The sequence below is a fragment of the Corvus hawaiiensis genome, chromosome 13 (assembly GCF_020740725.1).
Source record: "Corvus hawaiiensis isolate bCorHaw1 chromosome 13, bCorHaw1.pri.cur, whole genome shotgun sequence".
Taxonomy (NCBI): domain Eukaryota; kingdom Metazoa; phylum Chordata; class Aves; order Passeriformes; family Corvidae; genus Corvus; species Corvus hawaiiensis.
In genome coordinates, this window is record NC_063225.1 from 10,709,402 (window position 1) to 10,728,726 (window position 19,325).

Consider the following 19,325-nt stretch of genomic DNA (forward strand, 5'->3'; position numbering starts at 1 on the left):
CTAAATTAAAAGCTTTAACAAATCTTCATCAATGTAGTTATTAACAGGTAGAAAGCTACACCTTCCCACAACTACAGTAACGCCCCTGGTACTTCCATGTGGGAGCATGTGGGGCTCAGGAAAACCTGCAAACCCAATTCATCACCCTGAGCAGCTGCTCATTCAACAGGAGTACTCACACACGAGGCTGGGACCAGACTCATGCCTCCTCGTTTGCCATGGCCACCACTGCCACAAGGTGTGGATGGGGACCATGGCATGGGTCCCTTGGTGGCACACAGAGCGCCAGGGATCACTGGGCAGTGAGCCATATGTTTATCCAGCAAAATGCCAAGAAGCTGAACTCCTGGACCACAGTGGAAGGATGGAAGTCATCACATCGTCACAGCCTTTACATGCCACCCAACCTCCACCACTCCCACCTTCAAAAGGCCTCCTCCAGCCTCCGGGCTCCCTGCTGCCTGGAGCATCCCCTCCCTCCACTGGGAAGCCAGCAGCCCTTACACAGAGGAGCCAGAGCTGCTCTTGGGGCTCTCAGGGGGGAGAAGTGAACTCCCACAAGCCTGAAACATGGCATATGACACCACCAGCACCAAAGCAGTGTTGAGCAAGGCAGGTGCTATGAATCCCCAATGCTCCTACTTGCTACTGCAAGACTCATTGGCACACAGAGAGCCCCACAGCCCTGCATGGGAACCTCATCCCAGGGAAGGAAAGACCCTGCAGGTCAGAAGGACAAGCTCAGGGCAGGAATAACACATCCCACCTGCTGAACAGGTTTTCTTCTACTGCCCCATCCTGATCAGCAGTCCCCAGGGCAATCAGCACAAAGAGTAAGTCCATCCACTCCATCCAGCTTTGGATAGACTGTGTTGAGTGGCAGGGGACAAAACCCAAGGCTTTAAAATCCTCACTTGCTTCTGCTGAATGCTAATGGAGCAAGCACTTTTGCCCAACCCTCGGAACAAATCGAAGCAAGAGATGCATTTCATTAATCAATTCCCTTGCTGCTCCCCGCTCAGAAATGGGTATATTATGTCAGGTGCATGTGTGTGCCATGGAAGCAGCATTTTCCCCGTGAAGATGGTAATAAAAGGAGACATATGAGTACACACAAGAAAAGAGTTCACTTGAAATTTCCTGTTTCTGGGAGAAACACAGAAGGGGATGGAGAGAGGCATCACCCATGTATGCCTCTCTGGAAAAATCCAGGAGGAGGGAAGGGCAATTTAAGTCAGCCTCCCCGTTTTGAGATGTCTCCACTGTTTTAACTTGTAAGACATCAAACAATAAACCCAGGACCATAAAAGAGACACAGTCCATTGCCACTGTGTAAGAGACACAGCACAAACTTCAACATAAGTCACCCCTAAAAGGGAATAAATATATCCTAACTCAGGCTGTCTGGCACTGAGGCAGAAGCAGCTAAATAAATCCAGCTGGACTAATGACAGCTTTTCTACTCCAGGACTTCCACCTCCTCCAAAGCAATACCTGTGTGCAGGATGTCTGACTGCATGCTAAACATTTTCTGAGCAGAAAAGGAGGACATGCTGCAAAGGTCAAAGATTTTCCCCTGATCTGGCAAAGCTTCACCAGCAGTTCTGGTTTTATAGCACAGTGCTTACAGACTGAAACACTCACTTGGCCAAACCTAGATGGCCCCGTCTGGGGTACCAGAGCCTAAAAACATCCCAGTGTAAAGGGGCTGCCAGGACATTCTCTCTGCACCTTCACCCCCCACAGCTCCCATGGTGTGCTGTGCAGCTGTTTTCAGCAACATTTACACAAGTCACTGTACTAGAGAAAAGTGTTACTGTATTTGTATTATTTTCTAGCCTCAGCTATTTGGTAGGTCAAGGAATCATTTATTTGCACTCACTTAAAATAGCCCCAGGAGTCAACCCTGAATACAAAAGAATTTTATTCTCAAACTCTGTGCGGATATTCAGCAGTTCAGATCTTGGAGTGTCCTTCTCGATCCAAACAAAAACTGCCCTGAAGAACCCTTTCTTTCACCTCTTCCATACAAAGAGATATTCACCTCACAGGCTGTCATAGCCAGACCCCCCAACAGCCACCTCACCAAGCACGGGGTGCTGCACTCAGGGCTCTGAAGTTCTCTGCAAAAACAAGCACTATCTTTTGGAGAGAGGAGGGTCCTGTTTTTAATTCATAGTTGATGGCACTTACCTGGGGGAGTTACACAGGATGTTGACACTGGGATAACAGGAAGACACCACTGCTTATTTGTGGACTATGCCCAATCCCACCTATACACCATTATTACCGTTTTATTTCCCAGACATTTTATCTCAAGCTCCTGGGGAAGCAGATTTCTGTATAAATACCAGGAGGAAAAAGAAAGAAAATCAACAAAACCCCCAGAATACTTACTTGAAAATCTGACTGCAGCTGTTTGACTGGTGACAGTCCCTAGGGAGCTGTGAGACACACAGGAGTAATTACCCTCAGCAACAACCCTCTCAGGATATTTACTGTCCTTTGCCACAGCCTGGGATGAGATGAAGAGCGATCCATTTGGAAGCACGTGGAGATGTTCCTGCTCCACTAATGGAAACCCATTCTTCTTCCATGTGATATTGATCACTTGCTCAACAGGGGTCAGGTTACAGTCCAAAATCACCACCTGGTTTGGCTCCAGTATCACCTTTGCAGGACCAGCACTACAGCTCAGCTCCAGAGAACCCCCTTCCGACAGCCTCCCTGCAAAGAAAAGACAGTGTGCAGTGGGGGTTGCTTTCCTTGATGAATCACATCCCAGTTTTACACAGCGAAGGAACTGTGGCTGGAGGTACCAGGTGAAAACCAGCCCTGTTGGGTGACCAGCACTGCCCGTGACTCCTGTGCTCTGCATTCTCCATCCCCCATCCCTATGGCTGTACAACCTGCACCATTTCTGCCCCAATGGGCCCAGCACCCACCCCTGTTGTCCACACTTGTTTCCACACTGGATTCAAGCAGAAAGCAGCTGGAAGGAGGTGAAGAGGTGGTAACAGTAAGAGCAAGCACCAAAGATGCAGTAAGGACCCCAATCTGCCACGGCTGCCCTGGCAGGCTCCCCTCTCATCTGCACATCAGAGCCTCCTCCAAGGCTCATCAACCCCCACAAGACAATTAAGTGCAAAGAAAAGTATCCAAGCCCCATGTGGCACGTCAATGCCAATGACGACAACCTAGTTAGAGCAGCTCCCCCTCTTACTGGCAGTAAGAGCTCAAGTCCAGCTGGGAAAGCAGCAACTCCCACTGATGTTCATGTTCTGGGAAACACATTTCAAAGGAAAGACAACAAAAGAACGGTTAAAAACATGACCTGATGTCTCTGAGCATTTTACCCCATATAGGTGAATCCAGAGTGAGGATAGATGGATGCATTTTCCCCACTACAAAAAGGATATTCCAATTGTTTGCAGACAGTACCCAGCACATGCCCTTAGGCAACCTTGCTGCTGCAGCCAGAGGCCAGAGCAGTGACCAGCAACAAGCTCAGCTGAACATCTCAGTCTGGCTGACTTCCAAACCCACGTACTCGAGGGGGGCTCCACCTCTGAAACAATGCTCAGCATTTCCTAAAAGAATATTACCATTAATAAAATGCATTTGCCGTTAGAGTTCTCCAGAGACACTAAGTCAATGTTAGCTGGCAGCACTGCTTCCACACACCAGCAATTTCAATCTCTGCTGCGCTCAAACCATCACCATCCACTCTTTTTATGGCTCCGCTCCAAATTATTTTGTCACTGCTCCAATCAGAAATGTTTCCTGCCTCTATAACAAGTTTATCAACACTGGATATGAACCACATGGCTCCTTGCCCGTCTCCTATCACAGAAGGCTACAGATTAATTTTATAGGAATTCAAACACCCTATTAAACCTGCTACTACCTACTGCTGATAAAAGGGCTGCACTTTAAAAGAGTGTGTGTTAAGCATGCAATTAGGGGCAATGACACGCAAAATTACATATGCAGGGAGATGGAATTATTTCATGGCGTGTGCTGGAAACCGCAGGTGCCCCTGGAAGGAAGGGCTTAATTCCATCCCCACGTGTGGCTGATTTGGTGCCTGTGGGGATGGGAACTTGTGAGGTTTGACACCTCTGCTGGGTTGTACAATGACCACTGAGAACTTGGTTTTGGCCAGCTCTGTCCCTTTAGTGACAAGGAGGCCTTACAAGAACCCTGCCTGTTGATTGCCATTGTTATGGGACAGAACAGACCCTCTTCTGTCACCTTCACTAGGACATCCAGGGGGCAATCTCCCAGTCCCCAAATTCCAGCAGGATACAGAGACGTCCATGTCACAGTCAGCACAACAGCCAGCTACTGTACTCCGTGACAAGGAGGCAGCCACTGCCAACTGCCAGCACAGAGCTATCTGCAAGTCCCTGGATTTAGCGTTTTCCCGCATGCTGCTATCTCACACTCTGCACAGAGAAAGCACAGCCAGAAGCAGCAGGCATCACCGAGCTCCCACTGTGCACACACCACAGTGGAATTTCTGGATTTGTCAGCCAGCACTGCCGTGGCAGGTCCAGGTCAGGCAAATGCCACCAAGTGTCCTCCTGAGGTAAGGGCAATTCTGCCCATTCATGCCTCCTAGGGCAGATTGGTCCTTTGAGGATCACAGCAAGCTACAGAACTCAGTGGCTCCCCAGGAGGATAGAAGCAGGGGAACATGAAGCTGAGTTGAAAGGCTGCCCCAGATGTACTGGAAAGACATTGCCTCTGGAAACCTTTCATGCAAGACAGCTGGTACCAAAAAACTGTATGAAATAGTGAGAAATTTAGCACACTAAATACCTGTGCAGGTGACATAGACAAGCACAGGAGAGGGTTAACAGCTGGAGAAAATTCAGCTGAGCTCGGGACAGGAGGCACACTCAGATGCTGTCGTGAGAACCCCCATTCATGTGAGAATCCTCATCCATGGAAAAGCAGGGACACAGATACTTCTCCAGAGGGATGTCCCTGTAGCAGCTGCTGCTGGCAGAATGTCACCAGGGCTCAGCCAGCCTGTGTGTACACACCACCTCTGTGGAGGCAGGGCTGCTACAGCAAAGGCTGAGGTATGTGACACAGAGCTTATTCCAAAATACTTGAAACTTTGTTGAGTAAAAAAAGGCATTCTTTGCCTTTCCTTACACTTGTAATTTTTAGAAGTTCCTGCTCATCTCTTAGGGAAACACAGCCTGTGTATCTGTCCTATTTTCTAGCTTCTTCAGACAGCAATTAGAATGGCACTTTGCTGAAAATACTACTCCTCTTCCAAAGGTGAAGTGCGAGGGGACAGCCAGGAATAGAGAAGGGATCAGCAGCACAGCTTCCCAGAGTAAGAAGCAATTATCAGCCTCTCAAACTTCAATTCCTTAAAAAGTCAGCTCAACCTACTTGCAGCAGAATAAGAACAGAACATACTTTCCATCATGGCAAAAAGAAGTATTTCTTTTCAAAAACATGTGGTGATGTTTCTACAGCCCTAAACCACCCAGCTCTTCTCCCCAAAGTCAAAACCTACCTGGATCCAAGCTTCTGCTTGGTTGGTCAAACACGTGTGACCACCCCTTCTTGTTTGTTATTTAACACAGCCTGGGAAGGTCTCCAGCTGGGCAAATGAAGCTCCCACCCAACACCAGACTGCTCTGACCTGTCCCAAATCATCCAGCCCTCCTTCCTGCCCTTTTGGCCCCCAAAATACTGCAGGCTTTTGGTGACAAGCCATTTGCACATACAGAGGTTGAGCAGCAGGGTCCAGGGTGCAGACCTGGCATTGCAAAAAGCCCCAGTATGACTTTTGTCCCAAGATGTTCAAAGAACTGCATAAACACTTCCTGATTAAGGAAAAAATACCTTGCAGGCTCTGGAAATGTAGGAGGAGGTCTGGTTCAAAACACTGCACTAAATTAGCAAGCCTGACAACGAGATAAAAGCCCCTTCAAGGGAAGGGATCAGAAGAGAGTAAAATTAGTCCAAGTGAGATCAAAGACAAATGAAATCAGGAATGTTAAGTGCTTACAGAAGCTGCTGACTATTTCCAACCTCCACTCTTCATCCTCTAGTGACAGAAATGGATAGGACCCTGTTTAAGCACAGAGCCACATGCTCATACAGCCTCCTGCTAACCTACACCCTCTTACCTGCTGGAGGTGATGCTGTAATGAATGTAATCAAGGTGGGCTTCCAAGGCAGGAGCCAGAAGGGCTTTTTACACAACCGTCCCATGCAGGTGTTCCAGCTACAGACCTCTGCTTTGGAGCCAGACAGCTTTTTGCTTTTGACTCCTCCTGGAAGTAGTTTCAACTGCTGAGCTATTCCAAGGTGGGCAGTAATGGCTCTCAGATCATAAATGTATGTGCACACTCACACACTCACTTGTAGATACACATGACATGCTTGTACATTCACATACACAGAGTTCGGGGGGAAAGCAGATGTATTCAAACACAGAGCATGACCTGGAACGAAGGGTCTTCTATGTAGCAAGTTAAAAGCATTTTGTTCCCATGAAAATTTCTGACCCAGGTTCTGCAGGGTTTTTTCACCCTCCCCCATGTTGCTAACCCCTAGGCTACACTGTGCATAAAAACAGCGCAGGAGAATATGTTCCTTTTCTCCCATCTATTTCCTCACTTCCATCAGCCATCCATCCACCTCTGGCATCCAGGCCCAGTGAAGTAAATTTAAAAGTCTCCTGTTGAGTGGCATAAAAAAACAGGGCGTTTCAAATGAATAAAGGTTGTCAAATCTTCAAGGCACAAAGCTGTCCTCTGCCCTCCATAGGTGCATAGCCCCTGCCAGCCTGAGTTCAGATCCAAGGCAGGCATCTGAAAATCCACATTAAACCAGCCAACAGCCCTTCCCAAATCACACATCTCAGCGTCCAGCCAAACCCCACTCCTATCATCTCCTCTCCCCAACATCAAAGGGAGGCAGGAATAGCCCAATGCACCACTGAGTAAAGGGGAAAAAGAATGGATTCTGTTGGGTTTTAATTTCAAATCTATAACTAAGCAGGTGAAGGGTGAGCGAGCAACACAGCGAGGTCGATAGATTCCTGACAATGCAATTACTTGGGCAGAGGTGAGACCCTCACAGCAGTGATTTTACATCCAGGACATGCAATACTCCAAGCCCACGGAGTTGGGAGCCTTCACTCCATGACTAAAAACAGCACAAACCCCCACCTGTATCCTTGCACACAGGGCTATTTCCCTCCCCTTTTCTGAGGTTTAACCACTTAAATCAAGGTGGAAAAACCTAGACAAGGGAGATGCTTGCTCTGCTGAAATTTTGGCTATCAGCAGTAAACATGTCCTTGAGCTCTGCTACACACCACGAGCAAATAAAAGGTTACTGTTCAACAGGAGACAAATGGCTTTGTGTGGAGGAGAACAAGTCGTGGTTTAGTAATTACCGTGGAAACAAAACATTCAGGCATAAACCAAAAGGGATTCAGTGCACTGGCATATCTATGCTTCTTTTCTAGCACAGCTGAAATCACCTGATCCACGATCCCCAAGTAAGGTCCGTAAGACTGACAGCACATCTCCATCAATTCTATCTTCTCTTCAAGAAACTCATTCAGCTGTGGAAAGCTGAAGACATTTAGGCACACACAAGATCCCAAGGCACAACCACTCCTACAAACCCCAGCCCACTCAACAATTCCAAGGCTCAGACCTTCAATTCAAGGCAGGGGAGGCCCATCTTTAGCATAGCTGAGAGAGGCCCCAGGAGCAACTCAAGGACACCCAGCCCAAAGCAGCCAAACCACTGACAGCCTCCAGTGCCTTCCTGTGAAACCCCTCAAACAGTCCCAGCCCAAAACAAAGAGAGCTGAGCCAAGCCAGACAAGACCCATTACAGCACAGGCCTTGGGAGATTAATACTTCACAGGGAGCAAAGTACAAGGGTTTCTAATCTGACACACTTCCAGAGCTGACATCACTTCTAATTCTTGGCAGCCAGAGATTTTCCTGGGGAGCCGCTGTTGCGCTGCAGGTCCCACAGCCTGGAGCCTGGCCAGCACGTTTCCTATTCCACACACATCTGGCACTTTGAAACTGGCTTGTGCACCTTGCAGAGATCCAGCCAAAGAAAACCTTCCCAGGAGCAAGGCAAGTGGCTCAGGCGAGGCAAGCAGAGCGCTCAGTCGTCGTGTGTGTTCTGTGGGATATCAGGCCATAAGAGGAAAGGGCTCCGCTCTCCCCTTCACATCCCACAGGAGGTGGCAGGAATTCAAACTGCATTTGAGCCTCTGCACTGTTGCCTGCCTTAATTTATGTATTTATTTTGGATGTTGAACCCGTGGAACTCAACAGCACAATTAATCTTATTTAATTGGGAGTGAACAGCACTGAAGAAAAGTGAAGTTACTCCTTCCAAAGGGTTTTCCTACCTCTCAGCAAGCCAACTACTGTGCCATTGTTCTGTTTAATGTAACCTTCTGCCGATGCTCTTCAGAGGCTCTTAGAGCTGTAGAAAATCTTTACGTTCCCATTGTCTAATTCAAAGAGTGACTATACTTCAGTGTGTCCCCATTAAAGCAACACAAAGCTCTCTTTCTTCTTGGAAACTTTATGCATTGACAATTACAAGTCAATAGCTTGGTCTCAGTCTGTTTTTAGGGCAATTGCACTTGGCAAGTGGTGACCCAGAAAGAAATCTGGATGAAGGTCTCTGACAGTCTGCATGCTGGGTGCTCGGCAACACCAGCACTGAAAGGAGAACCGGAGGAGCTCTGGGCTTGGAGCACCCCACTCCCATGATCTCTGCAGAATGGGAGGCTGAAAGAGGAGCTGGGCACCTAAATCCCCTTGTGCATCACTTTTTCAGCCTCCCCATGGCACAATAAAACAGAAGACATTCTTCCACTCAACCGTAAAGGAGGCCTGCGAGACAGAAGGGTCAAGATCCCTACATTCCCTATTCAGTTACCAGATGTTACTGGAACTTTCTACCTTGTAACAGCAACACGAATAAGAAAGTTACACATTCAACACCCATTAAGCCTCTCTGGAACAGAAGGCTCCTAAAACTAATCTCCAGAGCTGCTGAAAAGACCATTTCATTAAGACTCGATATCCAGGCACAATGGAGCAGTTCCAGTGCTGAGCAGTGCTCACCAGTGGGAAGCCAACCTTATCCTAATTCTGCATGTAAACAACCTAGACGGTTTATTTAATAATGCAGCATGTCCCACTGCTGCAGGAGTATCTATCCAGCTGGCAGCAAGGGACTCTCAGATCATCCCCTGTCACTAAGCTGATCCCTGCCTTTCATGAGCAGCTGGGTGCCAGCCCAGCACTGCAGGCAGCAAGAGGCAGCATGTGGAGAGTGTCACATTGTCCCCACGTCAACGGGCCGGGTAAGAGGCCATGCCAGGAGCAATCCCCTCTCACCCTGCATAGATCCAGCTGCAGTCATGGTGTATGTACAGTGTCCTGGTCACTCCCCAGCTTTGGCCTGGTGGTGCTCCTCAAGTCCTACCACACATCTGGACCCAGGATGGAGTACTGGCAGGGAAAGCTGGAGCATGCAATTCTCCCCGAAGAACAATGCTGGGCATGAGCCTCTGGCCTTTGTCCTGTTCAAATTCCCAGTTCAAAATAAGAAAGCAAAAGGGATGGCATGAAAGAAACATCTAAAACACATGCAACACTGCATCACTGTTTATGGGCCATAGCAGGAAAGAATGATATAATCTAAAGCCGTAATTACAATAAATAGATGTGCTGATTTGGGCTGGGATTGAATGAATTTTCTTCACATGGGGAAGTGAATACCTTTGTGTATAAATATACACCAAGGAAAACACCAAGGAAATAAAACAGCTGAAAAGGTCCCCATGGAAGTATTTTTGAAGATGCTCCTAACACTGAAGTCAACTGAAGCTGCTCATTTCAGCCACCCAAGACCATCAAAGCCACTAACCCACGCAGCCCTGGAAACTCTAACCTAAGTAAAATGCCAATCAATTTCTAGAAAGGGCTATGTGCTCTCATGCTTCCACAGAAGCATCAGATTTGCCCAAATATCTGTCTACAGATGATGCCTAACAGACAGGGACAAACATCATATCAGCTCTCAAGATCAAGCTCATTCTCATTGAGATGTGTGTTATTCTGATGTATCCCGTGCAACAAATGGTCCAGAAAGATGAAACAAATCAATAGCAGTAATAATCTATTCATCATGTTGAATTGTCAATGGCAATTATAACAGTATAAAGTGCTTGACTTCTGCAAAGGTTAAGCTTTTGTATTTCTCCTCTCTGACCCCAGAAAGGTTTCTGAAGGCAGATGAAGTCTAGAACTTCAAAATCCAGATTTGCTAAACTCAGCCTTTTTCAGGTCTTCTCCTCAAGGTGTCTCACAGCAGAACAGGGAGAGGTGTCCCTGTGTATAGCAATATAAATGTCAGCCTCCCTTGCACTGAAGGATGCTCAAGGTGCCAAAGTGCCTTAAACACTAAAATCCCTGAAAACCTCTCCACAATCTCCACACTGCCCAACCCAGGGAGGATTGAGCTGTTCCTGTGCCTTTCCCAGCTGCTCCATGCCAAGCACATGATGCACCAAACCTCAGGCTTCACTCTGTAAACATCTTCAAGGCAGTGTCCATCTCCCGGCCCTCATCCTTCCCTTCTTAAAGAAAGCCAAACAGGAACAGCTGAGATGATCCCTGCAGAAGCTGCGACAGGCACGGGATGCATAGGAAACTCAGGACAGCCTTGGGTTTGCATTCAGAGATTTACAGTGTGGAGGCACATTAAAATTACAAGCCTGAACAAGCGCACTGGAACAATAACACATCAGAGTCCTGTAATTGGGCCCTGAAATACACTTAGTGAAAAATACAGACCAGCTGCAATGCTGGAAATGCTCCTAATGCAATCCAAGGTAATTATTGGTAACAGACCATCAAACAAGTGCATTAATATGCTCTGATCAGAGAGAGAATCAGATGGACAGTCTGGCACAGCAGCTTGTACCTGCAAATTATTTAAATTATTTGAAAGAGCAAAGCCCCAAAGCCCTAGAAACACTAACTCTAATGAAAGTTATTAAATGCTATTTTTGTTATCTGCTGGTGTTAACATCAGAAGGCTCTTTTGCTGCAGTGACTGTAATTGTGCTGCTGAGGGTCTGGGCTGAATAAGCTTGAGATTTGCAGACTAAAACGACTGCCTTGGATTTGCATGATCTCACCGACACCCATTTAAACACATACTGACTTCCTGCATTTTTCACTGATGTTGGAAAGGAAAACCAGTTATTTTGTTTTTGTGAGATGCACAAGTTCCTGATTTTACTTCATCATACATACACTTTATCTGCAAATGACACAGAGGAGTCTGAAACAACATCTCCTGTTACAACATTACCTATTTTTATACTTCAACTGTTTCAGTTTAGCATATTTTTAGGATATACTTTCATCTCTTCATGCCTGAGAAAGCTAAAAGTATGCAGTATGATACAAGCTTCAGTATCATCCCTCTTGAGAATAGTCACTTAACCAGAAATTAATATTGCCAAATAAAAACACAAAAATCCTTCACCTGTGGGCTACAGTTTAAGAGTATTTTGGAGCTCTTTTCCCCTGGGTCATGGACTTTGCATATTCCAAAGATACAAATATGAATACGTTAAATTGAAAAATGTTCAGTTCCGACAGCAAATATTTTATCAGTCAAGTTCTCATCACCCTACAGTATTTAAAAAAAAAAAAAAAGAAAAGAAAAGGCAGCATACCCAATGCTAAACCTTGGGAAAAGTCAAAGAGGATTGAAACAGTGTCCCCACTCCAAGTCTGAATCTAGCAGCCAAACTTCCCAGCCAATACATCCTGTCCTCTCTACCTGATAATTCTTTAGCCTTTGTAACTCAAAATTTTATCCACAAAATGCAGTGTAAAGCTGTGGAGCAAGCTTTATCAGAGCCCATCCTGCTCCTCCCTCATTTTAAAGACCTCCAGAAACTTGGGCTACACTTTACAATTTCAAAAGAAACACACCACCTGTAATCTTATTTTCTTTTTTTCACACTGCAAGACAGGCATGCTTCCAGCTTTAATGGTGCGCCCAAAGACTCATCCACCTTCCAGTGAGAGTCAGAGGCACCTCCAGTGAATTTCATGACCTGGTTCATGGTCCATTTTGCTTCCCAGCATGCCAGGCATGTTGCATGTCACCACGGACAGCAAGAAAGCTTGGCAGCAAAGGAAAGAGGAAGAGCATGTTACAGTGAAAGGACATGAGCCCTTTGACTCTGCCCTTGCTTGGGCACACAAGGCTTGTGCTTGGAGTGCCAGCTTGGCCCCAGAGCCCCAACTCGCCCACCACAGCTCTCTGCAAAGGAGGCAGGCACTGACAACAGCTGCTCTAATTTATTAGTTGTGTCTGTTCATGATCACCAACCCTCCCTAGGATGCACCACTCCAATCACAGCCAGACAGAAATGGTGAATGTGACTCGAGGCAGCGGAAAAAACACTTCTCCATCACGTGTGCTTTACCCTTCACAGGCTCCACTTCGAGTTGTCTTGCCTGTCATTAAAAGGAACTCACAACCTGCTGCTGAATGATGTACTGTAATCAATACAAATAGCCACAAGATCCCCTGGAAAGGATGTGGGAGCACTGCTCAGCAGCGATATTTATGAGTGCAGGATCCCACAGACCAGCGCAGTCCCAACTCTCCTGAGTATTTCCACTATTTACACTGAGATCAGAAAATTAAAATGATATTTTATGCTTAATGGTTCGAACGAGACCTGTGAAGTCCTTCTCTCGGTCCCATTTACAACACAAATGCCAATGACAGAGCAGCAGATGGTCAGAAACACTCCCCTAGAATATTCAGGCGATTCAACTTGAATCTGTGCCCAAATCATTTAACTTTAATGGATTCTTTCATTAACAACCAAAGAAAGGGAATATGGTTGCCAGGACATTAAAATCACTTTTTCAATTATACTGTTATAAAATCGAACAAATTAGCTGTAATTCTTAGCTGAAGCTTAAATGGAAGCACGACTTTATGAAAAAAATGAAAATTGATTTGAATTAGTGGGCATCAAGGGCTTTTTAAAAATTAACAAGATTCTTATGACTTCATAGCATGGATGGATTAGCTGTAGGTTTTGCTGCCCTGTGCTTGCTACCTGCCAAAGCATGGCAGCTGGCTTCACAGCATTCGTTACAGCAGGGTTTAATTAGACTGAGGGGAGGGGATGCAAGGATTGAAGCTGGAAACAAAGTTCTAGAGAAGCTGGGTGGTGTCTGAATTCACCTTTTGGACCTAGCCCAACAGGGTCTTGGCAAAACTCAGGGAAATCAAAACCTCTAAGCTTTAGCAGGACAAGGTCTACAGGCTGTAGTGTTTAGCTCGGGGTGGTCTTGCAAAACTGTACCGGATGCTTCACAACCACAAACAAAAAATCAAGCCCAAGATGTCCGCTATAAAGAACACATAACTTTAATGCAGGCTACTGAAAAAAAAAAAAAAAGAAAAAAAGAATACCCAACATACCACAAAAACATAAACCAGGTAAGGATTAACAATGGAAGCAGCAAAAGAGCAATTCATAAAGGAAACAGGAACTGTAACACTGGGCACCAGGATACAAGTTACCTACAACACAGAGCAATGGGCTCACACTAGGAAGAAAAATGTCCTTTATATTGTATAATATGGACTTAATGAAAGAGACCTTCACTGAACACAACTTGCATTGATCCTAAAGACCAGGAACCCTAAGATGTACTTTAGAGAGCCATCCCCCTGCTAGGGAAGGGAGTGATTTGGAACTGTTGCCCAGAAAAAAGAGAGTGAAACCAAGCTGGAGACTTTTATACCTGCACTGGACAAAGCCTTTTAAAATTTATTTATTGAAAAAAAAAAAAGAAGAAGAAAAAGAAGAAAAAGGCACGACATGGAACAATCCTGTTTTGACCCCTTTGAGCTGGATGGGATGTTTCAGTGCTCAGGCTCCACCCTGAACAACTCCAGGATGATGCACTGCCGAGAGCACCTGCCAGCTGGCACAACTGGCCTCTCTGTAAGATAAATGCAGCAGAACATTTCAAAACCATTTTCATGAAATCTTGCAACACAAAGCACTTTAGATTACTCCCCTTTACGAGTCAGCATTTCATATTTAGTTATTTCTGCTCTTTATTGCAACGCAGAGGGTGACAATTTGCATCAGTAAAAGACGGCTGGAAAAGTTAATCTTTCTTTAGACAATCCTTAATATTACTGCTTTGCCATAATCCTGCTGGTTCATCACCCTGTATCTGGCTTTCAGAGTAATGCCACAGAGTAATGTTCTCCAATAAATCAAGAAGAGCTTTACCCTTTGAACCAAGCTTTGAATTGTAATCACTGTGGGTCTCCGTGTGCTTGTTAGCAGGTCTTATATTTAAGAAAACAGGAGAACACATTTTAATCCAGAACTTTTCAAGCTCCACGTGTCTTTGAGATCTTTTAATGATTTAAAAATCAGAGCACCCTCTGGTTTTCTGTTAGAACTAATGGCAAGATTTGGCCTAGTAGGATGGCAACTACGCACACAAAATACACATAACCTTTATCTTGTCTAGGGTAGGGATCTGAAAAGCCTGAAGTTGGTAAGAAAGGAGACCCACCGATGAGACTGTCACTGACAGTGATCTCTTTGCAAGGCAAAGCAGAATGGGTTTCTCCAAACCAATGCTTTAGGCCAAAGGTGACTTTTATTTTTGCACCACTGCAATGGCACAAGAGCAGGCACACAGCAAATTAAGGTGCTTCTGCTGAATGGCAGCAAATGCCAGGGTAGGAAACAGTAATTTCCAGTCAACAGCATAGGAACTTCCTGACCCAAACTGCCTGACCCAACCCAGCAGCACAGATGAACACTAGCAACCGTACCCGTGAAATCTGGCCTCCAGGCTCACGCTACTCCCCGGCAGGAGCAGGTACAAGAACTGGCACTTCTCACCACACTGTAGGCACCAGCACCTCTGTCCATCAACTGTGAGTTAAAAGTACCTACAGGGACTTCTGAATATCCATTTTGACTTGTCTACGAGAAGAAGCTTATTATTATCATAATTATTAGTAACAATTATACAACTATTATATATGTTAATATATGTCAACAGAATATTAATATATTCTCTACAGGGTATTTCACAGAATTAATGAGATCTCATAATGAGCCTAACCTCTCTGACATCTTGCTGATACTTATTTCTAAGCAAGCTACTAAATTCAGTGTGCATCTGCTCCAGCACTGAACTGGCTTGCAACTCAACTCAATACCGGTAGGTGAAAAGGACACGAATGCTAATAAAGGGAGGTTTCTGCCTTTCTGGGGGCAGTGATGGAGGAGAGAGATGTACATTTACTCCTGTTGCCTTTATTATCAAGCCGGTTCCCTCTACTACAGGCAGCTCTGAGCAGTCAAGTCTTAAACCACCCCAGCTCCTGCGGCAGTGAATAGCACCAAGCCCCCAAGTCCTCTTTGCCACTGACACATCAATTCAAGCGCATCACAGGGCTGTCCCTATCTCCAGTCCCACCTCCTCCCCAAGACCTTCAAAGTCAACTCCAGCAAGGCTGCTGCTCACAACATTGTTTTCCTAGTGGTCTTAGTGGGCATGCAGGGCTTCCCACCCTCTGACACCTTCCCAGCCTGTTCAGGTGCCCTGAAAAGTGAAGTAAGCACTTTCCCATGCAGTGGGAAAGAAACCACAGTGCAGTCCTACAGCCAGTGAAATGTGCCCTCAGCATCCTCAGAGCCAGACACAGTGGTACAGCCAGGGACACACAAGGCACCTCTTGTGTTCATTTGCATCCTACCTCCTGTACAAGCTGAGGTTCAGGAACAAGAAGTAACTCATTTCAGCAGCAGATCCTAAAAGCCCTAATTCTCTGGTAGTGAATTCAGCAGCAAAATTCCCACAGAGAGGAGGATTTAGCCCTCAAGAAGTCCAAAACAAAAGCAGCATCTGTGACTCACCCACGAGACCCACAGCCACAACAGTGTAAAAATTACATTCACATGGACTTGATGCTACTCATGGAAAACAACTCTGGAGCTTTTCTGCTGGCAGACCCCATCTCCGTGCACGCTTCTCCCCCGCTTTTGTTCTTTATACGATATTTGCATGGAAACAAGAGCCCCATTTCTCAGCTGCTCATCTCATCCTGCTGTCTGCCCTTCCCCAAAAGAAGACAGACTTTTCAGAGAGGCTGTTTTCATGCAAATAGCCGGGAATGACAGAAGAACAGTGAGCACCTCCCAGAGCCAGGGTGCCAATACCAAGCCAGGGACACCCCATGTGCACAGAAATCCTCTCACCCTTTTGGTGATGAAAGGTGCTGGGTATATGGGAAGAGTTCACTGGGAGACTTTCAGAGCATCTTCCACGGAGAAAAGTCTCTTACTTCAAGACCATGCTGAGAAGGTCTAGTTGTGTGGGATACAACATCAATCACCAGCCAGGAAAAGCCCTGCTAGCTTGAGGTATCCCCAAACTCAGCACTGACACGTGGCACCATCAATATGAGACTCAGACTCCTTCAAAAAAAAACCAACCCAGCAGTTATGGGAGGTTCAAATTCTGCTCTTGCCCCTGGATCCTGCATTTTTTGCTCTTTTATAAGCATACTATTGTTGTTGCAGTGGGGCTGGCTATGTGGCAAGTCTAACCAACGGGGGGGAAGCTGACAGTGACCTGCTCCGTATATCTAACTCAAGAGTGTCAGCCAGACAGTGCTGTCAAAGGGCAAAGAATACACTCTGGAAACAAAACCTCTTTGTGCCTCTAATTTTGTTCCAGTTAAGTCAGTTCAGCTGTTCCATATAACCAGTCAAAAACATTCAGCATTTCCCAAAGTATTTTAAGACTTCAAAGTTGTAGGTTTTATTTTGACAGTTTTAAAGCGCATAGCTTTTTTTTCTTTACAGATTTTTTTTTTTTGCATTAAAAACAAGGCTGTTTAATAAATTAAGCTTTACAACAACCGCTGCCGCTCTGCTTTTATCATGGCTTCAATTAAAATATTGTTTCTTGAAGACAGCTAATGGCTTCTGAGGAAAAAAAAAAGAGGGTGTTTCACTGAGAATGTTTTCAACAGACTCAGTTAAAACTTGTGATTAAAACCAAACTCCAAGTAGGGCAGGCTCAAAACCATGGAGGTTTTAAAGCTGTCCAAGTTGCTGATCTAAACTCAAAACTTCACATCCTTAAATGAGCATACCTAAAAAGTAAGTTCTTCAACACCCAACAATGGAAAATGTAGGGAAAAGTGACCTCTCCAACACTCACTGATGAGGAAAAATTAGGAAAAACACCGTTTAGAACAGTGCCCGGCAGCTCAGCAGAGACAGGAGCTCATGAGGAGCAGGCTGTTCCAGAACAAAACCTTCCTACATAACCCAGGCAACAGATCTGACCTTTTCATCTACAAAAAACAGACAGCCCACCACTGAACTCGTTACCGCTGGAGATCTGCCCCTCAACACTGGTTTTTTTCACAGTCGCAGGGCCAAACCTGCTCTGACACCTATTGCCTCCTGTCAGGAAAGCGCTGGAACAGCTCGGGGACAAGATCTGTGCTGAAACCAAACCTGTCTGAACTCTCCCCATGTAACCGGAGCTTCACACACCCGCGCTGACATTGTCACCATACTGAGCCAGGCAAGCAAGCAAAGGACTCGTGTCTTCACAAGCAAACAAAAGAGGGCTACAAAAACTAATTAGCTGTTTGTGCTCACTGCTGCTCTTCTCTGCAAAGCTGTAACCACAGCAAGTACATCTCTGAGGGCTTCTCACAAGCAGCTCTGGGATGGCCCAGGCTGGGCCAGATTCGCAGTGCCAGCAGCAAAGGCCCTAATCCCACAGTTTTGAGGTCAAAGCTCCACTTGCACAGTTCACAGTACAGCCCACAACCAGCTGTGTCAGCACAACTGAGAAAGAAGGATCAAGCAGCCGTGGGGATGAAGCTTTTAAGCCTGCGATGCTGCCAAATGCTTCGTATCACAGCCCTGCCTATTTGCATTTCTGCCTTGGGCCCCATCTGTAGCTTCCCATCCATGTAAAAGCTGTCCCCAGGGAGAAGAAAGGCTACTGTCCATTTGTTCAACACATCTCTAGTGCATCCAGCTTCAAATGAAATAGGTGGTAAAACTCTTTTCCATGCAGTTCTGACTCTCTTGTTGTCTGAGGGCAAGGAAGACCAGAAATGGAAATAGCTAGTCCGGTGGCTTTGATCAGTCAGCACCAGGCACCAGTGCAGCTCCCAAGCTGTCTTCCAGCTCCCAAGCCCTCCCAGCCTTCCATCCCAGCACCACATCCTCACTATCAGAAACACAGACGTACACACTTAATTCTTTCCTCAACTTCCACTTCAGATAAAAGATCCTATAAAGTAGGTCTCCAAATGCAGTATCAATTAAATCACTTTGTAATAATACCCAGGAATACCTTTAAAATATGGTTGCATCCTGTTTCAGAAGTCTTAATGAGCCGTATTTTTAGTCCAGGAATAACCTGAAAACGAGCAGAGACACACTGCAGCACTAAAACTATGTCACTGTAAAGCCACTTCATTACAAATCACAGCTCTCTTTGCGCAGATAATTTCCTCCAAGAGCCCAACTAAGCTGTTACAAGGTTTTCCAGCAGGCACATGTGTAGGGCAGCCAGAAATGAGCCTGACATACCAGGCAAAAGTTGGGAACCAGGAGAAAGAAAGGAATAAACACAGGAGATGGGTCCCTTTCAACACACAGTGTCTCAGCAGAGGTCACTGCAATTACTCGGAGCTGGAGGAGGGCCAGGGCACCATGCATGCATCTGTCAGGGATCCCACCCAGGCTCCAGGCAGGCATCCTCACACACGGGAACTGCAAGGCTAGAGAAAGCAGGAGCTCCAGCTGAGACCACCCAGCCTCTCGTGCCTCACACTCGCTACCTGCAGTGTCAAAGTGCCAGCGCCTGGCTGGCAGAGCTGCACGAGGGAGCATAGACCATCCTCCAACAGCCATTTTCACCATCAACAACATCCACAGGTGACAGACACGTGGAAGACAGAGGTAAGGTCAGGCATCTGGCACCTCAACTTGCTTAAGCTTCATGGAGAAACTGTGAAAAGCAAGGAGTAGAGGAGGTACAAATCTGGGGCTCCACAGGATCCAGACATGACAGTGGCAGGTACTCCGAGGACATTTCTGCTCATGCTCAGGGGTTTGAAGAATTCAGCAGCACCCACAGCAGCTCATTCCCAAAGCCCCTGGCCTGCACACTGCA

The 19,325-nt window shown here is 46.2% G+C and overlaps 1 protein-coding gene across 3 annotated transcripts in view; it reads right to left on the reverse strand.

Moving 5' to 3' along the window:
- The window catches only part of IGDCC4 (immunoglobulin superfamily DCC subclass member 4), a 96,059-nt gene that overhangs the window by 62,998 nt on the left and 13,736 nt on the right, over positions 1-19,325 (reverse strand). For all 3 annotated transcript variants that reach the window (XM_048317861.1, XM_048317862.1, XM_048317863.1), the window contains exon 2: positions 2,398-2,727. In XM_048317861.1, coding sequence (XP_048173818.1) covers positions 2,398-2,727 — 330 coding nt within the window. The remainder of the gene's footprint in view (positions 1-2,397; positions 2,728-19,325) is intronic.